Below are 24,627 nucleotides of genomic sequence, written 5' to 3'. Positions count from 1 at the left end.
GGGAGGAAGAGGTAGGTGTATCTCTATGAGTTCAAGACCAACCTGATCTACAAGAGCTAGTTACAGGACAACTAGGGCTGCTACACAGAGAAACCACGTCTCAAAAAACAAAAAGAAACAAACAAAAGATTAAAAACTCTAGGGACATGTTGGTGCATGACTTTAATCCCAGCACTGAGAAGATAGAGGCAGCTAGATTTCTGAGTCCAAGGCCAGCCTGGTCTACATAGTAAGTTCCAACACAGTCAGGAAATCAGGACTATACAGAGAGACCCTGTCTCAAAAAAAAGAAAGAAAGAAAGAAAGAAAGAAAGAAAGAAGAAAGAGAGCAAGAAAGAAAGAAAAAAAGATACAAATCTAAGGCATCCAGCTACATGTTTATTTTGACAATAACCAGACAAAACCATGATGACTGGTTTAGAGGAGTTGTTTTGGCCTTATGATTAAGAGGAAATATCTACAAATATGAAATTGCCAAGAAGACTGACCTTAGCCAGCATGTTGAAGTACTGACTGATGAATATCTGTTTACTTTGGGGATGAGGGTAGTGCCTCTGGGTGATGGAATGGACTTGCAGACAGATCGTCTATCTTCCATCACATAAATCATCCTGGCCAGACAGGTTAATCTTCCTGAATCTTCCTGCATCCCATTATCCCATTTGCTCTGTTACTAAATAAAAAAATAAAGCTAACAATTTCTTCTTCTTCTTCTTCTTCTTCTTCTTCTTCTTCTTCTTCTTCTTCTTCTTCTTCTTCTTCTTCTTTCTCCTCCTCCTCCTCCTCCTCCTCCTTCTCCTTCTTCTCCTCCTTCTCTTCCTCTTTTCCTCCTCCTCCTCTTCTCCTTCTCCTCCTCCTCCTTCTTTATTTTATTCGTTCTTCTTAAATGGTTATCAAAATCAAATTAGCTTCTGATACAAATATGCTTACAAAATCACAAAGTGACATATGAAGTCATGTTAAATTTGTTAGGCAGGTCACCTTACACATAGATAATGCTGAGTTCTGTATTCAAGAAGCAGAGGACAAGTACAACTCTGTTCCTGGTTTTTAAAAAAGGAACTGATTTCAATGGTTTTTGTTGTAGTTGTTTGATGATTTACCTCTTTTTTTCTTTCTTTTTATTGTATGAAGAAAAAAAAAACAGAATTCTCTACATTGTATTCCAGAGTGAAGTAAACAAAAACAGCTTATCAGGAAAGTAGCAGGAATGGGGAAACTTAGAAGGAAGGTTTTTCCTTGTTCTATCATAAATGATTTACAGAGCTTCTACTTAAGAATAACAGACCAAGACTCACCTGAACCTTTTCGCAGAGCCCAAACATCTACAACTTGGGATTTTGGGCCACATGCCAGTATTTCTTCAAGAGCATTATAAGTGGTCTAATAACCAGAAGCTGGAAATTTCTCTTTTCTTACATATAAGCATTCTGCACTTCCTTTCTGTCACTCGCAATTGTCCAAATGAAGCAAGCTGTATTATAGACTATCCCGGAACAATGACAACGTCCATACCTGGGATTCCCAACGAACAATGCTGAATAAGGTCAGTCAGGTGTCTATGAGGCCAAATTTAAAGAGCTATCTATGTACTGTCCACCTTCGTCCAATCAGGGGCAAGTATACATTCTGATGTACTTTCATGTACTTCTTCCCTGTGTATCTCCAGCCTACCTGTGATCAAGCACATCTGTGCAATTAGGGCAACCAACCTTGTTTATTGAAGTGAAAGCCCATGACTTGTAATCTTACAAGAACCACAGCCCCTAGCATTCTAGGAAGTTATCTGTCCCCTGGCAACTGAGGCTCACAGGTTAACTTGACCCTTAGACTGCCTCCACCTTCCTCCTCTCTGTGGGCAGCTATTCTTTCATATATTTTACATGTGAAGGAGGGAAATTGGGATGCTTTCTCCCCCATTTTGACATAGTTCAAATTCTGAGAAGGAGAGGCAGAAAAAACCTTACATTCAAGTTCAGGCTGTGAAATTAGCACATGAAAGGAACCAGTGACAAAGAGGAAGACTAAGAACACCCCAATTAAACCTGCCCCATCAAAGATAGAGCATGCATGGAAATGCAGGCAATATGCAAATGCCAAAGCGGGCTGCAGCCCTTAGGGCAGGAAGCCATTGATCTTCTAGCCTTCCTCCTGGCTCTGGCCTGCGTCCTCTCTTAGAAATGTGTTCCTTCTCCTTAACAAATTGTTACTGCTTCTTCTGCTATCTACGTCTCTGCCTAATTCTTGTTTCAAGGCATAACAATCTAGAAATCCCCTAGCGTTTGTGGATATGCAAGGATAATAGGGGTACAATTCTGATATTTCTCTCTTTCTTAAGAGATTGTTTGGGGGGGGACATAGAAGAGTCATGATTATGAAGAAGGGACTATCTTCAGTGATTTTCAAGCTGGCTAATTTCTAACTAGCTACCTAGCCATGTCTACTTGCAAGTAAAAGGTTTCAGGATTAAGACAAATCCACCAACTCTTTCTACATACTATTGGAAACTGGAAACACAAAACTGTCGTAGCAACTCAACAGTTCACCTCCACCAGAAATGCCAAGAGATTGGCCTGAAAATGCTTAAACCTTCCTACATCAGGATAGACCATCATCCACACTTATGAAATGAGATTTTTTTTTTAAATTTCCATTATATGCTGTATGTGACACTTTTTTTAAACTTTCTATTTACTCTTTGTGTCTTTCACATCATGCATCTTGATCCCATTCATCTCCCCATTCCTTTGTATCTGCCCTCTGTCCTTGCAATCTCCACCTGAAAAAAATAAGGTAAAATAAAATTTAAAAGAAAAGAAAAGGGGGGGGGAGAAAAGTAGAAGAAAAATCTCATCATGGACTCTGCAGTGTGACACAGTGAGTCACTCAGGGAGCACTTTTGTCCATACATCTTTACTTTCAAGAGTCATTGGTCTGGGTTAGAGCCCCTGGTTTCTGCTACACCATCAATACTGGGCCCTCACTAGGGCTCCTCTTGGATATCCTATTGTTGTCCTGTGTCATAGAGATCCTACAGCTTTGGGTCTACAGGAATGGTCCCTTTACATGGTCCAGCAGGTCATAGATGGAGCAGATGTTGGGGTGGGCCAACCTATAACCCTGGTTCTGTGCCTGGGTAGTTGTAGGATTGGTCAGTCTACCAGCTCTCCCTGTCCTCACCACAAGAGTGAACTCATCGACATTACTCTGGCTTGTTCACCCTACACAGCAATGAGCTAGGGGCAGGGCTGGTTCTCCTGCTTTCAGGCTCTCAGGGTCTGCTCACCCTCACCTGTACCATCAGGGTCAGCTCAATTGTGTTTCCCAGATGAAGTTCAAGGGCCACTCTCCCAGGTGCTATAGAAGATGAGGGGCAGCTGCAGCTCTCCTACTCTTACTCCCTCAGGACCTCTCTCCCACCTGCTTCAGGTGGTGAGGGGGAGGAAGGCGTCTCTCCCTTGCCCATATTACCATATGGCAGATGAGTGGGGGTATGAGTTATCCCACTGTCAGCTTTCAGGGCCTGCTTACTCATGCCCCTACACCAGGGTCAGCTCCACTGTACTGCCCAGATGAGGAGTAGGGCCCACTCTCCTAGGTATTGCAGCTGGTAAGTGGGAGGGTCCGCCGAAGATGGTGTGGGGTGAGGGGCAAGTGGGGAACATTGCTCCCTTGCCCATGCTGCTTCATGTCAGATGAGTGGTGGGGTCAGTGCTCTCCCATGATCACATAGGTGGTTCACCCCACCTCTTAACAGAGTCAGCACTATTATGCTGCCCCGGTGAGGTGCAGGGCCTGCTCTCCTGAGTGTTTCAGCCAGTGATGGGCAGGACCAGTCCTCCCTAGTATTGCAGCCAGTGAAAGGTGGGTCCGCTCTGCACAGCCCTATTCTCTCAGCCTTCAGTGGCAACAGAAGTCATGGAGGGCCATCAACACGGACCATGGTAGCAACAGAACCATGGCAGCAGGTCAGGTCCAGACATCACCATTGCCACGAATGTCAGTCAAGCCACCTCAGTCTGACCCTTACTGCTTTCACCTCTTCAGATATGCCTCTGTCCACAGGACAAGAAGCACTCTTTCTCTCTCTGTCTCTCTCCACTCCATACATTTGCTTACCACAAAAGTGCCTGACTGCCTGGCACCTCAAGACTGCTGTGGGGTGAGATATTTTTTCCTCATCACCCAATACAAACTACCCCAGGACTGGAGATTATTCTTTAAAGTAGAGAATTATTAAATGAAATGAGGTTAATATGAAAACATATTAGGAGATTAGTAGACACATTAAGGACAGAGGGAATAATTTAAAAAAAAAACCAAAAAAAAATCACAAACAAGTTATGTATGCTGCCAATAGGTCTCAGGCTCTCCTCATTTCTCTGAAAAGAACCAATAATTAATAATTGAATTTGGCTGCAAGAAATATAGATGATGTAATAGTTTGGAAAAAGAATGGGATGGAGGGGGAGTGAAAAATTAGAGAGTGGTAGCAGGGGTTACTTTTGTCAAGAAGTTTTCTAACTTGGGATGTCTCTCTGTATACTGTGAATTTGTTTTATTCTCTTTGGTTAATAAAGAAGCTGAAATGGCCAATAGCCAAGTAGGATGGAGCCAGAAAGAAAATCCAGAGATACAGGGAGAAAAAGGACAGACATTAACGGGGAGAGGCCAGCAGCCACTGGGGAAGCAAGATGTAACAAGCCATAAGCCTCATGGTAAAATATAGAATAATAAAAATGGGTTAATTTAAGTTATAAAAGCCAGTTAATAATATGCCTGAGCTAACAGGCCAAACAATTTTCAATTAATATTAAGCCTCAGAGTGTTTATTTGGGAACTGGCAGGCAGGAGAGAAACCTCAGGTTAAGATTTCCTGTTGTGAGCAATGGCAACACACTCAGTTGGTAAGACACTTGCTGTTTGAGTTTGGATTACCAGAACCTATGTAAATTCTGTGCACAGTGTTAGGTACCTATAACTCAGCGGTGGTGGGTACTGACAAGAGAATATAAGAAGTTCACTGGAAAGATAAACTCAGAAGACCTTGTCTCACACCTCACCACATACCTATTTAAAAACAAAAGAAAAGAAAAATTTCCTGCAAATGCAGAACGTGCTTGGGATAAGGGTTGGTGGTGAAAGTAAACTCAGAAAAAAATGTTCTTTATTTTTATTTTTTGAAAGGTTTTTTTTTTTTTTTTGAGAGAAGTAATAGTATGTTTACAAGTGGTAATGACCCAGTCGAGGGAAGAAACTGAACATGCAGAACACAATGGGGGAATTTCTGAAGTGGCAATCTTGAGTGGGCAGGAAAGGACAAGATCTAGCATGTAAATGGGAAATGAGCTTTGATGTGAAGGCAGACTCTGTTTGGAAACAGTCAGGAAGCCAAGTGCATGCGTCATCATTTTGGCGGGAGTTTGTTCCCTTCGGATGGCTTCAGTTCTCCGTGTCTTTGTTCCTGTCAGTTACACAGGAAGTGGCAGCGTCCTAAGCTTTCTCCTCATAAAGTTCCATACTCCCCAGAACTTTTGACCTCCCATCCTCACTCCTGAATTCTTCCATGATGTCATTGGGAATGTAATGTACACTGCATCTCTGTATAAGACACTTACCTATACCCTCACAATTCTGAATGTAGTTATAAAAATGAATGACTTGATTTCTACTAAGGCTGAATATATTTCTCATAGATTAGTTGAATATACTTTTTATTAATTACTTTCATGTTAGTTGCTTAGTTTTTTGTTTGTATATTTTACATTTTATTTATTTTTGGTATTTTGAGACAAAATCATTTAGTTTAACACAGGCTAGCCTTTAAGTCATCATGTATCCCAGGCTGGTCTTAAATTCACAAATTAGCCTGCCTCTTCTACCAACTCCATTTCCTCCCCACCCCCCCTCTTTCATTTTTAGTTTAGGCTAGTCTCCAATTCCAAACCCTCCTTGTTTAGCCTCCAGAAAGTAGGAAAATCCACATTCACACCACACCTAGCTGCTTTTAATTTTTTTTTTACTGCAGATTTCAATTTGTTCTAGTTGTTTTTTAAAACATCTTTTTATGCTACAATTAATTTTGTTTCTCATGCATGTTGCAAATATATTTACCCAAAGAGCCATTTATCTTTCAATGACGTTTTTTTTGATATTTGTAGATACTTTAAAAAATTACTTCAAATCAGTAGGTAATTTATTTATAGAATCTATTTCATGCACTTAGAAAACACTTAGCTTCTCTTTGAGATGAGATACCCTAGGACACCCTTGAGAAAAGATTTGAATGTCAGTTTGTGTGAGCCCCACATCCTTGGCAGTTGCTTTAAGTCCTTGGCAGTTTGCCAGGGAGCAGCTCTACTTAGAAGACTATTATTAACTGATATCTGAAGTTATAATTAGAGAAAAAAGAATTATTCGTTTGAAGTCCTGTGAGAGGCAAACCTACAGAAAGACAAGTTTAGTTTAAAATTATAAAACCAGGAATGATATCAAGACAATGTCCATTTTCTAAAAACCTAACCATCAATTCATCCAAGCAGTTAGTGTTTTGCTGTTGCCTACGGTGTGCCAGATGCTAGGCTGGATTACAGTAAAGAAGGCCGCATGCCACATGCAGGGGGTTTGCATTTTAATGGCAGGGATCTTAGGGAGCACCCAGAAAGCATCTGTCGGACAAGGGATGCAAACTGCATAGAATCATGGAATAATTTAACAGTGTATGAGCAGATGAATGACAGCATTGAAAAAAGTACTGATAACTATAGCAAGTACGCCAGAACTTAAATGTGGCAAAGCTGGAATAAGGAAACAGGAGGGAAAAAAAAAAAAAACAGTTAGCTGTGAGGAGTGGAGGCACCTGGTAGACAGGCATGGATAACATGTATTCTTGGCAATAGTCACTTTCCTCAACCACTCTGGTATCTGCATCTCATCTTGTCTTTATTGCTGTAGCTCAGTCTCTGAGATCCTTTGTGTAACGTCTTTTTTTTTTTCCTAAATTTTTTTGATCTATTCATACTTGCTGCTTTCAATTTCTTTACCATTCTTTCTCAATGCAACTGGAATCTGGCTTTGAGAAAGCTCAACTCTAAACTTGCTTTCCATCATCTTTTCCAGTGACCTTTGCTCCATTCCCAGCCCTCAACTTGTCTTCTTCGCAGCCTTTAACGTCCATCAAACCCTCTTACTTGAAACCCTCTGTCTTGACTCCCTGACACTATTGATTCTCTTCCTGTGTCTCAATATTTATTTATACATTTTGTTCATTTACTTTTGCATTTAACCATTTCTCATTTCTATGACTTTAAGAGGCTTTAATGGCTCCAGCTTAGTCCCTGGGAATGTTTTGTTCTGTACATTTTCTCTTGGGGATCTCTTCTAATTTCCTGTACACTGAAGATTCTGAGCCTTATATCTCCATCCTGGACTACTGATGCATGACTAATAAAAGCTTGGAGAGAGAAATTGGGGTTCAATCTGAAGATCTGAAAGGCAAATCAGCCAGCCACTGGCTCTTACCTCTGCCTGAATCTGAAATGACAACCCTGCTTCCAAGAATCTCAGAATGAGACTATGACTGAGAACTGTCTCCTCCCATTTTATAATGCTCTCTAGGGCTGGGATTAAAGGCATATACCGTCCAGTGTCTATGGCAACTAGTGTGGCTACTGGCATTAAAGGTGTGTTACCACTGCTTGGTCTGTAAGGCTGACCAGTGGGGCTGTTTTACTTTTTGATATGCAGGCAAACTTGTCTACAAGAGCCAGATATAGGACAGGCTCCAAAATTACAGAGAAACCCTGTCTGGAAAAACTGTAAAAAACAAAACACACACACACACACACACACACACACACACACACACACACACACACCAGACACACATACACAGGAAATGCCACTACAGACTACCATCTGGAAACTCAGATACCCGGTGATGAATCACTTAAATGTCAGATTGACATGATAGGCTTTAGTATTGTGATTTTAAGGTTGCCTGATGTGGAATTCCCCTCGGTATGCTGTGAATATCATTGGTTATTAAAGAAGCTGCTTTGGGCCTATTGCAGCACAGAATAGAGTTAGGTGGGAAAACTAAACTGCTGAGAGAAAGTAGGCAGAGTCGGAGAGAATCCATGTAGCCACCAAGGAGGAAGACACCTATGGGAGCCTGCTGGAATCTTGCTGCTAGGCCACAATCTCATGGTGAAATATAAAATAATAGAAATGAGTTAACTTAATATGTAAGAGCTAGCTAGAAATATGCCTAAGTAATTGGCCAAGCAGTGTTGTAATTAATACAGTTTCTGTGTGATTATTTCGGGTCTGGACAGGCGGGAACAAATGACCGGTCTCCATCTACAGTTGCCTTTCCAGCGATGTGATTATATTTATTCTATTTTGATGAAGTCAGGGACAGCTATGCAATTTATTTTGGTCCACAACTTGTGGATGCAACTGGCATGATGAATTTCTGAGACATGTCTTAGTCCATTTTCGGTTGCAATAAGATCAAGGCTGAGTTTCTCATAAACAGAGATATTGCTTAGTTCAAAAATCTGTAAGCACAAGAGCTGGGTTTGTGTTGGTGTATGCCTAGATTCCCAATACCCAGGATGAGGTCAGAAGTGCCGCTTACTGGCTTGTTCCACATGGCTTGCTAAAACCTGGTTTCTTAAAAAAAACAAAACAAACAAACAAAAAGCCAGACTACCACCCACCATGAGCTGCGCTATCCCCATCAATCACTAATTAAAAAAATGTTTTTCAGGACTTCCCACAGCCAGATCTTATGGAGTTATTTTCTCTGTTGAGGTTCCCTACTCTCCAATGACTTTTGCTTCTGTCAAGGTGACATAAAAGTAGCCAGAACAAGTATCATTGCTTTATATAAATATCAGAAACAATTGGCCTGCTATGAACATAAATGTGGCAAGACATTTTGTTTGTTTGTTTGATGGATTTCAGGGTCTCTGTGGTTGCCCTGGAACTCACTATGTAGACCAGGCTGGCCTTAAACTCACAGAGACCAACCAGGCCCTGTCTCCCAAGTGTTGGGATTAAATGTGTGTGCCACTAAACCATTGCTATAAGCTTTAGAACTGTTTACTGTAATAAACAGCCTATACACAGAAGTTCAGATGATAGAGCATATCAATGTGACATGCCCAGAACAGAATGCTTGATCTTCCCTGTCTGCCCAACATCTCTTAGTCACACAGAGTACCCATCTTGGTGAATTGCAGCCTCAGCCTTCCAGTTATGAGGTCAAAACTCCTTATAATCTTGAATACTCTACTGTAGGGCTACTGCACTGTAGTGTAGCAGTCTCCTGCAGACATATATATGAAAGGGCACAAAAGATAATTTCTGTAGAGACGGCATTCCGTGGAGATTGTCTTAGTTAGGGTTTCTCTTGCTGCCACAAAACATCATGGTCAAAAATAATTTGAGGAAGAAAGGGTTTATTAGGCTTACAACAAACACCAAAGTCTGATAGTTTGAATTTGCCTTTCGTCAATGAAGGAGGTCAAGATAGGAACTCAAACAGGGTAATATTCTGAAGGCAGGAGCAGATGCAGAGGCCATGGAGGGGGTGCTGCTTACTGGCTTGCTTCCCATGGATTGCTCAGCCTGATGTCATAGAACCTAGGACCATCAGCCTAAGGATGGTACCACCTACCATGGGTTGGGCCCTCCTGTAGGAGGGTGGGCAGCTTGTTCTTCCTGGCTACCCAGCTAGCTTAGACCAGAAGTAACCACACAGAAACTGTATTAATTAAAACACTGCTTGGCCCATTAGCCCTAGCTTCTTATTGGCTAACTCTTACATATTAATTTAACCCATTTCCATTAATCTGTGTATCACCACAAGGTCGTGGCCTATCAGCAAAGTTTTAGCACATCTATCTCCAGTGGAGGCTCCATGGCATCTCCCTCTGACTCCGCCTGCTTTCTCCCAGCATTCGTCTTAGTTTTCCCTGCCTACCTAAGTTCTGCCTTGCTCTAGGTCTAACGCAGTTTATTCATTAATGGTAATCACAGTACACACAGAGGACTCCCACATCACCCTCCCCCACACTACTCCATCACTAAATGAGAAAATGCCCTTCAACTGGGCCTCCCTGAGGCCTTTCCTCAGCTGAAGCTCCTTCTCAGATGTCTCTAGCTTGTGTCACACTGACATATAAAACCAGCCAGTACAGAGATGGGGCAGTAAGAATAAATATACATACTAAATCAAATGCATACATTTTAAATGTATGTGGCATATTATTAATTAATTTTAAATGTGTGGAGACTGACATGCAACAGAAAAGTTAGAGCAAGATAAAGAGGAAGCAAGGTGTTAGGTGGAGGTTCCAATGTTAGTCAGCGTTAACCTTATTGAGGAAGAAACACTTGGGTAAGGAACTGAGAACTAAAGAACTTTTGCCCTATAACTACTATAATATATTACATGTAACATACATACAAAACACAAAAAAAACAGCGATATGAAACTCATCTTAAAACAGACACGGAAAGCAATAATACCTAAATTTGGCAAGGTCTGATTTTCTGATTCTGAATCCTGCCTTGAATCCTGCTTCCTGCTGTGAAGCTACGATAGTGATTATCCACCCAAGTGGCTAACCACGAAGTGAATGTAAGGGAGCATGTACTTTTACCTGTGTTACTGTTTTGGATGACAGCACAATTCACTTACAATCATTACTGAATCCAAAGTCAATAATCACCAATGTTACAACTATTAAAATAAATGATTTTATGTAAAATTGCAGCATCAAAGAGAAGTGAGGGCAGCACAGTACTAGGAGGTTTGAGGCAAGATGGTTCCCAGGCCAGCACAGGCTATCCAGTCAGAATTCACCTCACTTTTGTTAATGTGTATTATAAAAAAAAATGCTATGAAATCTAGAGTCATTTGAACTGTGTCATCATCTAGGTATCAAGAAAAAACTCTGAATCTATTTCTTTCTGTAGAGTTGTAATAAAGAAATCTTGTGTGGCTTCACAATTAGAGAAACATGGTGCATATTTCCTGCTCAGCCATGTATTGTAAAAAGCTGAGGTCAAATCATACCTAAAGAACTGGCAATTTTTCTTTGGACATGATTGTCACCAAAAGTTTGTTTTTGTTTTCTAAATCGTAAGGGGAAAAAATTCTTGCAATGAACCAATCAATCAGACATATGAGCAGGCAGGAACTTCTCAAGTACAGTCTTTTCTTTACGACATAAACGTGGTAGGAAAGACCCCTATTTTGATTTACATCGTTCCGTTAACAACAAAAAGTAACCAGATGTGAAATTCAGTCAGGCCGTTTTTAGTTTCAGATCCTGAAATTACTGTGGCTGAACACAGAAAAGACCTAACATTGGCTTTGCCGGACAGGGCTCTCTACATTTTACTCATCCTCTTAAACCCTGAGAAAACTAAAACTTTTATACTGCTTCTTTCATTCTATAACGGCAGCGTAATACACTATGGAGAAGCAGAAACAAAGCCTTTCGCACTTTCAACCAAGGTTACCGGCAGCTCCCCAAACCCTGCACTTAGGCACTTAGCCTTCAGGAAGCACGGTTGAGTGGGCTAATGTGGCTGCGCAACGACGTCATCACCGGCGCGACGCGCGGAGGCGGGGCAAGCCCTAGAGGCGTCCTCGCCCGCCCTCTAATGGCCGTTGGTTTCGAGGCCTCGCGCCGGCGCTTGGCTCCCTCTCCCGGTGTCTAGCGCTGCCTGCGCGCGCGTCGACTTCCTGTCGCTAGGAAGGCCACGCAGGGGCGGCGACTCCAGGGCCGGCGAGTGCGCGCGAGTGGCTGTCCGTCCGCCCGTCAGCTGGTCTGGACGTCGGCTCTCGGCCGCCATGGCTGAGAAGCAGGTGGACTTAGCTGGAGGGCCGGAACCTGATAGTACGGTGGCCTCCAAAGCGGGACCCGAGGCGGCCTCGCCTGCGACCTCCGAGTCCGGCGACTACGATGGCACCTGCGTGTTCTGCCGCGTGGCGGCTGGGCAGGAAACCAACACTGAACTCTTGCACTGCGAGGTGGGCGGCGACAGGCCGGGGTGGGTGGGACCCCGACCGCCCTGCCCTTCCCTACCCGCTGGCCCCTGGCTCCTTCCCTACCCGCTGGACCTTGAGTGTGACCGACTTCTCTTCGGGACCCGGAGGCCTGTAGTGGTCCCTTTGCTGCTCTGTGAGGAGACACGGTAGAGCCAGGCACCCTCGCGTCCTTAATGCGTTTGCAACACAAGTGCACTCTGCTCCCCCTTGCTTTTATTATCGGGAGTGTCATCGTCTCTAGATAGTGATTTTAAATTCTGCACACTTCTGCTATCGGTAGAGAGGAAAGAACTGGCAGAAAATAGAACGTGGGCGTGGTGAAGAAGCGTGAGTTCGGTTGAAAACAGCCTGGGACGGGGTTTCGGGACTGGGTCTGAAGTCGAATTGTCACTTAACAGTGACTTGTAAGTGGCCACAGCACTGAAGAAAATGTCTCCTCCCCCATCAACTATGAGTTCCGCCCCTCTTCATGGCAAGACGTGGCCTGGTTCTGTCCTGTGCAGATCACGTGCAGCTAATCGTGGCTGCTCTGCGTTCTAGAGTCCAACAGCCGTGCCATGCCTGTTCATCATTATTCCATACTCTCTCTCCCCCCCCCCCCCCTTCCTCTGGCCCTAACATTTTTTTTGTACCCCATAATCCCGAATAAAAAAAGAGATTAATCATCTTGCATTTAAATTCTCATCACACAAAAATTTGTTGTAAACACCTGAACAGATTGAGCTTACGTAAGGAGTGAACTACTTACATAAGTAAGTACAGAGAAAATGATTTGATGTGGAATAATCAGAGTTACCAGCATTATGAAGAATTTGTTTGGGAAACTTTTCCAACAAAAGTCAGAGAAAATTACTCACTTCACAGATCTCTATATAGTTTTCTTACTGTATTTTTTAGAATTTATTTGAGTAAAAGGTACACCATATAGTCTTATCAGAGAGCATAGCAGTTCCGAAGGCGTGTCTTACTCTTTGTGTATGAGGCACAGGTATACATATAATACATAAATACCATGGCCGGCATTAGTATCTCATGCTTTTGATACGAATTATCTTAAAGAGTTCTGAGAAACAGCTGGACAGTTGTGGCTAAAACATATCTACAGAGTGAGTTCGAGGACAGTCAAGGCTACAAGAGGAGAAAAAGAAGGAGTCTTAGAAATGGAAAAAACAAGATACCCTAGGTTAAATTTCACCATGTGTGAGCCCATACTAAGCACATATTTCAATGGTAATTTAACTCTACTTTTGTTAACTAAAGTTGTCTTGACACCTTAGCATGGTACTAAGAAATAACTCTTTCAGTATACTTCCTTGTTTTAGATATCAAGATATAGTTAGTGGGAAGAAATTGTAGAGATTTTAAGCAAAAAATATTTTTTGAGAATTATTTGTTAGAAAAAAAATAGGAGAAACAGGTTCTAGAATAAGCTATAAGAATTATAACCAGAACAGCATGGCAGAACCTTACACATTATAACTGTTTCTGCTCCTTACTGTAAAATAAATTAGACTCTTTCAGAGAAATAATTTCATAGCTATATAGAGATCCTTTGCATTCCTTTTTATAACTGTTCAGTGGCTTATTGGACAATTTTAAACATTGTCTTTGAGCTATGGACATTTGGCTTCTTTTCAGTTTTTTGTTCTTGGAAGTCATACTGTAAAGATCAGCTGTGTGTCTGGAGGTGCAGCTCAATGGCAGAACTGGCCAAGCGTGTGAGGCCCTGGGTTTGATCCCCAGCACTACAAAAAAGAGAAAGAATTTAAAACGTATATATGTGGATATAGACACACAATTTCCTATTTTTGGCATCATAACTTTGGAATTGGATCTCTTTCTCTTTTTTTTTTTTTAAGTAATAGTTGGGTCAGTAGTAGTAATGGAAGATGGTAAATATCACAGAACCAGTATTTCAAAAGCTTAGTGGAAATGCAAGTAACAGCTAACTGAAATATCAAGTTTCTTTGTCTTTAAATTTAAAACATAGTTTATTGTATTGGTCTATGGTATAGGTGCACATGTGCATACGTAGAGGCCAGAGATGAGGATTGGGTGTCTTCCTATTGCTCTTCACCTTATTGCATAAGACAGAGTCTCAACCTAAAACTTGTGGCTTTGGTAGACTCACTTGGCTCTGCAGACCCCACCAAGGACCTCCCATCTCCACCAAAGAGCTCTTTTTACCCACCTGACTTTTTATGTGGTGCTGGGATCTGAGCGTGAGTTCTCAGCTTGTGTGGCTTGCACTTTACTCACTGAACCTTCTCCTTAGCCCAAGCTGTGACGGTTTTATCTTAACCTTTTCTAAAATACTCTGTTGTTATCAGCGCTTATCTGCTACTCAGACTGAAATAAAATGGATCAAAATGTAGTTGTTGTGCCTTTACCTTAGATAACTAAGGTTAAGAATATGGGTGTGAGGTTCTCTTGACATTGAATTCTGGTTCCTAAGATGGGGAATTGAAGGATAACAGTGTATCCAGGGAATTTTGCTGAGAAAAACTGTTTATTGATTTAACCTTTATTTAATTTTTAGTGAAGAAAGCATACACTAGGGATGGGAAAATGTATAGTGAAATTTAAAACCAAGATTTCTTTGTGTAGCTCTGGCTGTTCTATAACTCTCTCTGTAGACTAGATTGGCCTCAAACTCAAAGAGATTCACCAGTTTCTGTCTCCCAAGTGCTGGGATTAAAGGTGTGTACCATCACTGCCTAAAACTGAGATTTCTGGTAAGGAAATTTTAATGAATTTTACTTATAATTAATTGTTCCTTGAAATCAACCTAATATAATAAATTCCCCATGACAGAAGCTTTAGCTTCTTTTTGTGAATTTAAATAAGGCACAGTCACAAAAATGTTCATTAGACATAAATTGTAACTGAAATACCATTTTCCCATTGTAGATTATAGTGTATAAGTCACAGCAGAGCAGAATAATATTTGTTTTATTTTAATTTACCAACAAATATGTTTCTTCTTTAGAATGAAGACCTAGTTTGCTTCAAAGATATCCATCCAGCGGCACTTCATCATTATCTGGTGGTTCCAAAGAAGCATATTAGAAATTGCAAGGAACTGAACAGAGATCAAATAGAAATGGGTAAGATGGAAGCAGTGTTCTCTGTGGCTTTATTTCATGAATTGTCTTTAAATATGGCAGTGCTGATAAAAAGGCTTATTAAATTATCAAGAAGAAAGTGAGAACTTTTGAAACATTCCCTTTTTTGAGATTAGAGACATGTGTGTGCCACCATCCAGATTTTGCTTTATGCTTTCTTAAATAATAGTTTTTTTGACTTTGAAATTGGAAGATGCTATGAAAAATTCTAAACAAGTTCTGATGTATTATTTATATGAGCTTACACTTCCTGACACTTTCAGATGCAAATAACTTAGTGCCAGAGTTTAGTTATGAGATTATGGTTTTGAACTTTTAGCTTCTGAAAAGGAGATTCCAATTTTATTTCTTTCAGAATTATTCTGTATTTCCTGCTCATTGCTTTCTTTGACTTTTTCTGATATCTTTTCCTAAAACTTTTTTTTTTTAGTTTATTTCAATCTCTTTAGTAGTCTTTCTAACTAACCATGGTCTGGTGTTAGTTTTGGCAGTACTACATGATAGCCAACAACATAGCTGAATTAGGCCAGACTGTCTAGAGAGGTGAATAAGAAAACGTGTGACAGAACATCTTGGTGTAGTATTATTGTTCATGGTCATGTAGATGACTGAATTACCAGTTAGAAACTTGTTTCTAAATTCTATAAAATTTTTTAGTTATCTGAAGTTCTTTCCATGTGATTTAGAACATCACGATTTATAACCACAAGGTAGCATTTATACTTATGGAGATAATATCTAACCTATATTTACCTGATTGATTGGTTGTATATTTATTACTAAAATTTTCATTGCATTCTTTGGCTATTTCTTAGAGATCATATAACCTCTAGGAAGTTTTATTTATCATTAAGGTAGTAGTAGCCTTATGGAGAAGAGAGGCTTCTACAATTATTAGTAATAATTAGTAATTTTTAGCTAGTTATTATAGTTAGTGCATATAAAATATAAGAATTTCTAAATAAAACAACACTTTTCTAAATAATTCCAAAATAAAGAAGATATTGAGTTTATAAATAAATAAAAACACAACATATTAAAGTTGGTAGGATATGCCTAAAGTACCTAAAGGGAACTTTGTAGCTTTGAATGCTAATACTAGAAATTTTTTAAGGAGCTGGAGAGGTAGCTCTGTAGCTAAGAGTGCTTTTGCTCTTCCAGAAGGTTCATTTTTACCTAGCACTCACGTTGGATTGCTCATGATACCTGTGACTCCAGCTCCAGGGGATCTGACATTCTCTGCTGGCTTTGTGGGCACTTTCCCATATGCACACAGGCATGCACACATAAATAAAAATAAATCTTTTTTTTTTTTAAAAGAAGAAAGTGAGTTTCAAATTCAGTAAATTAAGTGTTCAAAAGAGAAAATGGGGCTGGAGAAATGACTCAGAGGTTAAGAACACTTTCTGCTCTTGTAGAGGACCTGGGTTTGGTTCCCAGCACCTACATGCCAGCTCACAACTGTCTGTAACTCCAGTTCTAGGGAATCACACACTTATTCTGACCCCTGTGAACTTTCACGTGCCACACAGACATACACTTGGACACACACATACACAAAAATAAAAGTAATTAATTTTTAAAAAGATACCAGAAAAAGACAAGCAAAGACAAAGTAAATACCCCAAAGAAAGTAAAGTTTTAGTGAGTACTGTGTCCCATAGTATAGTATAGTTTCTTTTCTGTCTTACAGTTGAGAGCATGGTAGCTGTTGGAAAAGCCATTCTTGAGAGGAATAATTTCACTGACTTTACAGATGTGAGGTATGTATGCTTTGCGTAGAAATCAACATTAATTACTGATTTTTATGAAATTTGGTTTTCATGAAAAGGGAAGTAGCAGTGACTGAGTTTGTGCTTTAGATACAGTATTCCTGGAAGTGAGAATATAGTTCATTGCTAGTATAATTGTAATAAACCTGTTGTGTATGCCTCAACATCTTCTGAAAACTTTCACTTGTACATTAGACAGACAAGTCTATATAAACAATAAGTAGGTAAAATAGTTAGAAGTCCTCCCTTCTTGTTTCATATTTTAATTTCTATAAAATTGGGTAAAGCGAATTAATGTATGTAAACTTACATGGCTTAAAAATACATTGTTGGGCTGGGCAATGGTGGTGAATGCCTTTAATCCATACTCGGGTCATTGGCATGTGAATCTCTGAGTTCGAGTCCAGCCTGGTTTACAGAGCAAGTTCCAGGACAGACAGGGCTACATAGAGAAACTGTCTTGAAAAGCAAAACAAAACCAAAAATCAAACCCAAACAAACCAAAAACATTTTTGGGAATAAGGAAATAGTTCTGTAAGCAACAGTGCTTGCAATACAGCCATAATGACCCTAGTTTGAGTCCCTAGAATTTAGGTAAAAACCCAGGCAGGGCTGTAGCCCCAGCATGATTGGAGGCAGAGACAGGAGGATTTCTGAGGTTTACTGGCTGCCAGTCTAGCTCCAGTCTCAGAAAAAGGTCTTGTCTCGAGATAAATGATGAACCAAGACACCCAAGGTCATTTTCTGGAGATGTATGAGTGTGCATACCAGCCACACCTGTACGTGTACGCACACATACACACACACATATGCACACACACACGCACGCACACACACATGCACATGCACACACACATATGCACACACATGCACACACACATGCACGCACACACACACACATGCGCACACATATGCACACACGCACACACACATACATACACACACATGCACACACGCACACACATGCACACACACATGCACACACGCACACACACATACACGCACACACACATATGCACACACATGCACGCACACACATGCACACATGCGCACACACATGCACACACGCACATGCACACACATGCACACACACATGCACACACACACATGCACACACACACACACATGCACACACACCATTATTAGGCTTCTAGCATAAAATTAACTTGAGTTCATTGCTTGCTGAGCTGAACTCTAGCATTTAACAAAGTTTGAGCCAAAACCCATAACATTTAATTGATTTTTAAGAGTTTAAATGCTTTCCTATTTAAAAGAATAATCTTATAAATGTTTTATAAAGTAAGAAATTATTAACAAATAATGTAAGTTGTTTTAGTATTTAACAACCTTATCTGATGACAAAAGCTTTTTTTTTTTTTGTAATAATGATTGGATTGCTCTTACCAGAGAAATGTTGATCACTGTCTGAGTATTTTATTAGAAGTGAAAGCCTGCCATCTACTGGCAATGTCTTAAAGTAATGTCTAGTACATTTGCTTTGAGATTCATTACAGGCATACATCTTTGCAGAACTAAGCTTATTATGATAAGTACTGAAGTGACTAGTAATAATACAATTCACACTCTCTAGAGGTTTTACCATACTTTCTTTAATAAATGGTATGCATTGTCTATGAACCGCAACACATTGCAAATACTCAAGAGCGTAAAGAAAACAATAAATGATCAATGAATGGTAATTTGTTCACCTTTGGATATTTTTAATTTTGTGTGATTTACAAGTAATTTAAAAATTGAGAAGTGACTTGTCAATAATCTCTTCTGTTACAGAATGGGTTTTCATGTGCCACCATTCTGTTCCATTTCTCATCTGCACCTTCATGTCATAGCACCAGTCAAACAGTTCAGCTTCTTATCAAAATTGATTTACAGACCAGATTCTTACTGGTTTGTCACAGTAAGTAATCCTGTTGCACCAGCAGCATACCAACATATTTAAAGTGTTTGTACCTTTTTGTTTTTATTTTCATTTTTTTATTTTTCTTGATAGCACTAGACAGAGTTCTGTTTGTCTCTAACACTCATTTTAACAAACTTATTTATTTAATTTGCATTGATGTATACACTTATTTATTTTGCATTGATGAATGTTGAACCAGGGTCATCTTATGCTAGTAGGCAACATTTTATTCTGTTGATAAATCTCAAACCTCCCCCCATCTCAGTTTTGACAAAGAGTCTTGTGTATCATCCAGATGGGCCTTGAAATTGGGATCCTCCTACCACTGTCTTCTAAGGATCTGGGATTGTAGGCTCATGCTATAATTCCCATTTCAAATGAAAATTTTGATTCGAGGGAATGTTCTGGGCAATCTAATTTTATAAGATGATAAGTAGGACATATATAGAAAAGCAGAGCTTTAAGAATTCAGATCTGGATATAAATTCAGACTTTTCTTACTTGAAAGATCATATACAGTATCTTTTAAAAGCTCATGTTCTTATTCTGCAGTACTGGAAACTGAATGCAGTTCAGTATTTTTATATTTCCCCAGCTGGTACATACACATACCCAGTCCTCCTCCTATCGCGTCCCTATCATAGTGGCCTGCTTATTGTCAGCCAAGAGCCAACACTGACACACCATTGTTATCCAGAGTCCTTAGCTTACGTTAGGGTCCACTCTGACTGCAGTACTTTCTGTAAGTATTGACAGATGCACGATTTGTATCCATCATTGTAGGCTCACACAGAACAGCATCACTTTTCTAAAAATCCTCTATGCTTATGTTATCTAATAGAGGCAGTGGTAACTACAAAGAACCATATATTCATTCTATTCTTTTTATTATTATTACAGGCTGATTATTGGCTTGAAAAGCTAAGAAAATAAAAATGCGAACCATGGACATGCTCCTCAACCTGACTCCGGATGAGCTACTTTCTGTTTTGTTCTCTTCGAAGTCTAATTGCAGTCTGAAGGTTTGCTGGATCTACATGACACTACCACTGAGTAGTAGCCTTACATTTTTTTTCTGAATGTCTATTTTCTGAGATCTGTGATATAGTTATGTGAGTACTTTGTCACTGATTTATTTGTTTTGTTGCTTATGTAAGGTTTTATGCTTAAGATACTATAACTAAAAGTTCATTTAATACAAGTTTTGCTAATCAGGATGACTCCTATATTCTTTAAAGTTCAGGTTTCATTTATTAGTATTCTTAATAATAATTTATGATGAATAAACTGGCATAGAAAATTGAAACCTTTTTACAATGAAGTAGAAAAAGAAATTAGCAATTTTATGATAGTTTTATTGTCTTACACATAAATTTTCAAAATAAAGAATACCATACTACCAATATTCTTTGATTTTGATGATAGAAGCATTTATATATGTGTCACTGGTTTCAGAAACACACACACATACACACACACACACACACACACACACTCATATAATATATTAGTTTACCCTTTACCTGAAGCCCAGGATAGTACTAGACTCTGTAATGTATCCTGTGCTTTTTCTATATATGCATACCTTAGACAGGCAGAGTAAGAGATTGATAATAATACTAATAAAATAGAGCAGTTATAACAAGATACAATTGAAATGCTGCCAATGTCCATGGTTGTGCTTTGTTGCCATATTAAGTTGATTACTACTACTAAGGATACTGTGACAGTTAATCTGATAACTGGGGTAGTTACTGTAAGCATGTAGTGCATACAGATTGTGGATGATTCATATCACAGATGGGATAGAGTGGAATGCTGTGAAATTTCATTGTTCTGTGTAGAATTGCATGCAATTTAAAATGTATGGATTGTTTATTTCTGGCATTTGTTATTTGATATTTTGGGTCAGCCATAGATAACTGACACTACTAAAAGTCAGGTCTCAGAAGGTGAAACTTTAGGTAAGAGGGAACTACTTCAGTGTAATTTTAAATGAATATAGTAACCAACAACAGGTTATCTAACAAATTTACCTATGAGGAGATAAGGAAAAATGCAAATTAGTAATGTATGAAAACTGTTGTGATATGGTATGCTTTTGTAGCAAAGGAAAATGAAAGTGCCTAGTGGTTCGACCCAGTGTTACGAAAAACGACTAGATTTGAAAGTAGAAAGAGACAGGATAGGCAGTTTATCTTGATAACATAGTGCTAATATTATTGGTATATCATTTAGTGGAGACTGTTAATTGGAAGCTGTCCTTGGCATTATCTACAGACACAGTGGTGAGTAAAGGGAGATGGGGTGTTGAAAGATGATTCTGCATTGTGCCATTGTCTAATATTGTTATGTATGCAGCAGGACAGGAACATGAGGACTAGTGCATTATAGAAATCAGCTAAGATTTCTGTTTATTGTTTTGGCATGATGATAAGTGACTTTAGGAACACACTAGTTATTTCAATACTTGGTTACAGTATCTATAGTCAAGTGTTGTCTAGTTTGATTAAAATTAATTAATTCAGCAAATATTTTTTAATATTTAATAAGTGCCAAACACTATTGGGATTCAGAACTAAAGAAATGATAGAGGTCAGTTGCCAATGCTATGGGGTTAGACAAAAATAATTTATTAGATTTTAGTGTGTTAAATGTGGTAAAGAGGCCATGGAAGGAGACCACTACTGAGAATAGGTAGTAAGTGGGGAACACCTAAATTCAAGACTCAGTGTTAGGCTGACAAATGGTGGAAAGCTGAGAACCGAGTTCTGTTTCCACTGTTAATTTCTAGAAACATTTGAATTTCAGCTTCTTCACTTGAGGTGGAGAAAGGGGTTTGCGTGCAGAGGCTAATATCAAATTTAGATTTATAGGTTTTATAGCACTGCCTTGTATAATAACTTTCTGATCATTTGCATAGCTAGCAATCACAGTTTTTTCTATACCAGTAAAAATATGACAAACTTCAGGAAAGGTGCAACCTTTGAATGTTTTACTCTGAACTTGCAGTGATGTAATTTACCCCATGATGAGAGTACCTGGAAGATGGTCAGGGTATTGTTTAAATGCCCTTAGGGGTCTTTAAAAATGTAATTAGCTGGTTGATTGTGTTTGTATAGGTTTATATCTTCTCAAGGGGGCAGAGTGGACAAAGGTGCTTCCTGTCTGACAGTAAACCCTGAGGACCTGTGTTTGATCTCTGAGTTTATGTAAAGGTGGAAATGAAAAGAAAGGAGCCTACAAAGTTGTCCTCTGACTGGTACACATGACCTCTGTAGATCTTCCCACCCATTATAAATAATGCACATATACACCGAGATAATAAAATTAAAAAATCATTAAAAGAACATTTTTAATGTAATTTTTCTTTACTTATAAAGATGAATAATCAAATTACAGTTAAAATCCGCTTAGTTTTTTTATTAGTGTTTGGTTACTTGTTACCTATCCACAACATCAATTCAAAGCAAAGCTAATTAATAGTGTGTCTTAGTCACTGTTCTATTGCTATGAATAGACACCTTTGCCAAGGCAACTTTTATAAGAGAAAGCATTTAATTGGGGGCTTGTGTACAGTTTCATGGGTTTGGTATATTGTTAACATGGCACCATGCAGGCAGCTCTGGAGTAGTAGCTGGGAGCTGTGTTGTGATCTGTATGCAGGGAGAGAGAGAGAGAGACAGAGAGAGAGACACACACACACAGAGAGAGAGAGAGAGAGACAGAGAGAGAGACAGAGAGAGAGAGACAGAGACTGGCCTTTTGAAACATACTTCCTCCAACAAGGCACACCACGGCGTTAAGACCACACCTAACCTTTCTAATCATTCTCTAACAGTTCCTTGCCCTAGTGACTAAGCATACAAATATATGCGCATATGGGGTCCATTCTCATTCTGAACACCACATAAAATGTTTAAAATAGTATTGAGAACATTATACATGTGATGCTAGTGTGTAATTATAAAATTATTATGATAAAGTAACTAGAAAATAAAAATAAAAATGGAGTGATCTGTCAAATTTTGATTCTCTGCACTCTTATTGTTACTAAAATCCGTAATTAAACTCAAAAGTGTTTAATAAACTGGCTAAAAGGTATACAAAATTTCACCATTGGAGATGGAGACATACCTTTTCTCTCATATAACGAATCAAAGATCAAGAACTTTTTAGCTATTGTTCTGTTGCTATAAAGAGACATGATGACCAAAGCAACTGGTATAAAGGAAAACATTACTGGGGGCTTGCTTACAGTTTTAGAGGTTGGTCCATGATCATGGCAGGAAGCAGACTGGTGTGATGCTGGAGTAGTAGCTCAGAGAGAGGGACAGTGAGGCTAGCTTGAGCTTTTCTAACCTCAAAGCCCACCCCCAGAGACACACCTCCAAGGCCACACCTTCTTCAACCAGGGCATACCTAATTTTTCCTAAACAGTATTACTAACTGGAGACCAAGCATTCAAACATGAGCCTATGGGGGCCGTTCTCATTCAAACTACCATAATTGTCTTGGTTTTATTGTATAATTTTAGTTTATTTTGCAGTCAGATACTTTTTTAATATTTCAGTAAGTACTAGATGCAAGTATGCCAAAGTAGCGAAATGAAGCAGATACTTGATTTTTCATGTTTGTACTAGAACTATAAATGCAAAAACACCCCCATTTCAGTTTAACCTAATGGAAATGGCTTAGTTCATCTCTGATTAAGAATCAGCTCCTTGTTGTTTGGCTAGCTAGTTAAATCTTCACAAATAAAAATGGAGCTTTGTTCATTATTCATGCATTAATCAAAGCAATCTGTAAACTAGATACCATTCAGTTAGTATTGTACTTGGGGTGTTTCCTCTCATCAATCCATTCTTCTGTTTTCCCTATCTTTACCATTGACAATCGCACTCTTAGTGCTCAAATCAGAAGTGTTGCACTCACTGTAGACTCTTTTACACTTCATATATAACTTACTACCAGATCTGTTGGCAATATATTCATAATTTGGCCACTTCTTACCGATACTGTACTGCTGGGATCATGACCAGTTATTTCTTAACAGCTTCCTTCTGGTCTCCCAGACTTATATTGTTGACGCTGTAGTCTATCCACAGACTATTATCAAAATTCTCTTATGCCTTCTGGCTCCTAAAGTCTCTGCCCTCAGATTTGTACATGTTTTGGCACCATGTGTGGGTATGATGGGATGTGCACTGAAAGTTGGCTCATTGCTCTCAGTTTCAATGTCTGCTTTTGCAAACACTTGTCCTTTCTTCTCTTGAAGATTCCTAAACTCTCATCACTGGCCTCTATGCCTCCACTTTCTTTCTTTGAGAGTTTTCATCAGAATTTTTACTAAATTAAGTGATTAAATTATTACATTGGGATTAGTTCACTGGTAGAATACTAGTTTAGTCTTATGTGAGATCTTCTGTTCAGCACACACATACACACACACACACACACACACACACGCACACACACCAAATTGATCATGTACTTTTCTTGCTCTTCACATCTTCACTCTATCCTTAAGACTATTCCCTAGACTTTTTAGCTTTATTTTCTGAACGTACATGCTATGTACCAGTCACTTTTACTATTACAACAAAACCACTTCTTTGAAAATATTTATATATTATATATACTGTGTTCTGCCCGCACGCTTTCCTGCAGGCTAGAAGAAGGCACCAGATCTCATTACAGATGGTTGTGAGCCACCATGTGGTTGCTGGGAATTGAATT

The 24,627-nt window shown here is 39.3% G+C and overlaps 1 protein-coding gene across 1 annotated transcript; it reads left to right on the top strand.

Annotated features, from left to right (window-relative positions):
• The first annotated feature begins 11,755 nt into the window (after positions 1–11,755).
• Hint3 (histidine triad nucleotide binding protein 3) lies at positions 11,756–22,235 on the top strand. Its single transcript, XM_041654105.1, has 5 exons — positions 11,756–12,052; positions 15,060–15,177; positions 16,889–16,958; positions 18,759–18,885; positions 19,789–22,235. Exons 1-5 carry the CDS (start codon positions 11,873–11,875, stop codon positions 19,819–19,821), a joined length of 528 nt encoding a protein of 175 aa, XP_041510039.1. The 5' UTR covers positions 11,756–11,872; the 3' UTR covers positions 19,822–22,235.
• Positions 22,236–24,627: the final 2,392 nt, after the last annotated feature.

The sequence above is a fragment of the Microtus oregoni genome, unplaced genomic scaffold, assembly GCF_018167655.1.
Source record: "Microtus oregoni isolate MIOR12 unplaced genomic scaffold, Mior012 000006F_ref0000085, whole genome shotgun sequence".
NCBI lineage: Eukaryota > Metazoa > Chordata > Mammalia > Rodentia > Cricetidae > Microtus > Microtus oregoni.
This window is presented reverse-complemented; position numbering and strand designations above follow the sequence as displayed.

What these genes read in the sequence shown, in the direction of transcription:
- Hint3 (XM_041654105.1), top strand. Translation starts at nt 11,873, where the DNA reads ATGGCTGAGAAGCAGGTGGACTTAGCTGGAGGGCCGGAACCTGATAGT. An exon ending in CTGAACTCTTGCACTGCGAG is followed by an intron (nt 12,053 to 15,059) that starts GTGGGCGGCGAC and finishes TTTCTTCTTTAG; the next exon opens with AATGAAGACCTAGTTTGCTT. An exon ending in ACTGACTTTACAGATGTGAG is followed by an intron (nt 16,959 to 18,758) that starts GTATGTATGCTT and finishes CTTCTGTTACAG; the next exon opens with AATGGGTTTTCATGTGCCAC.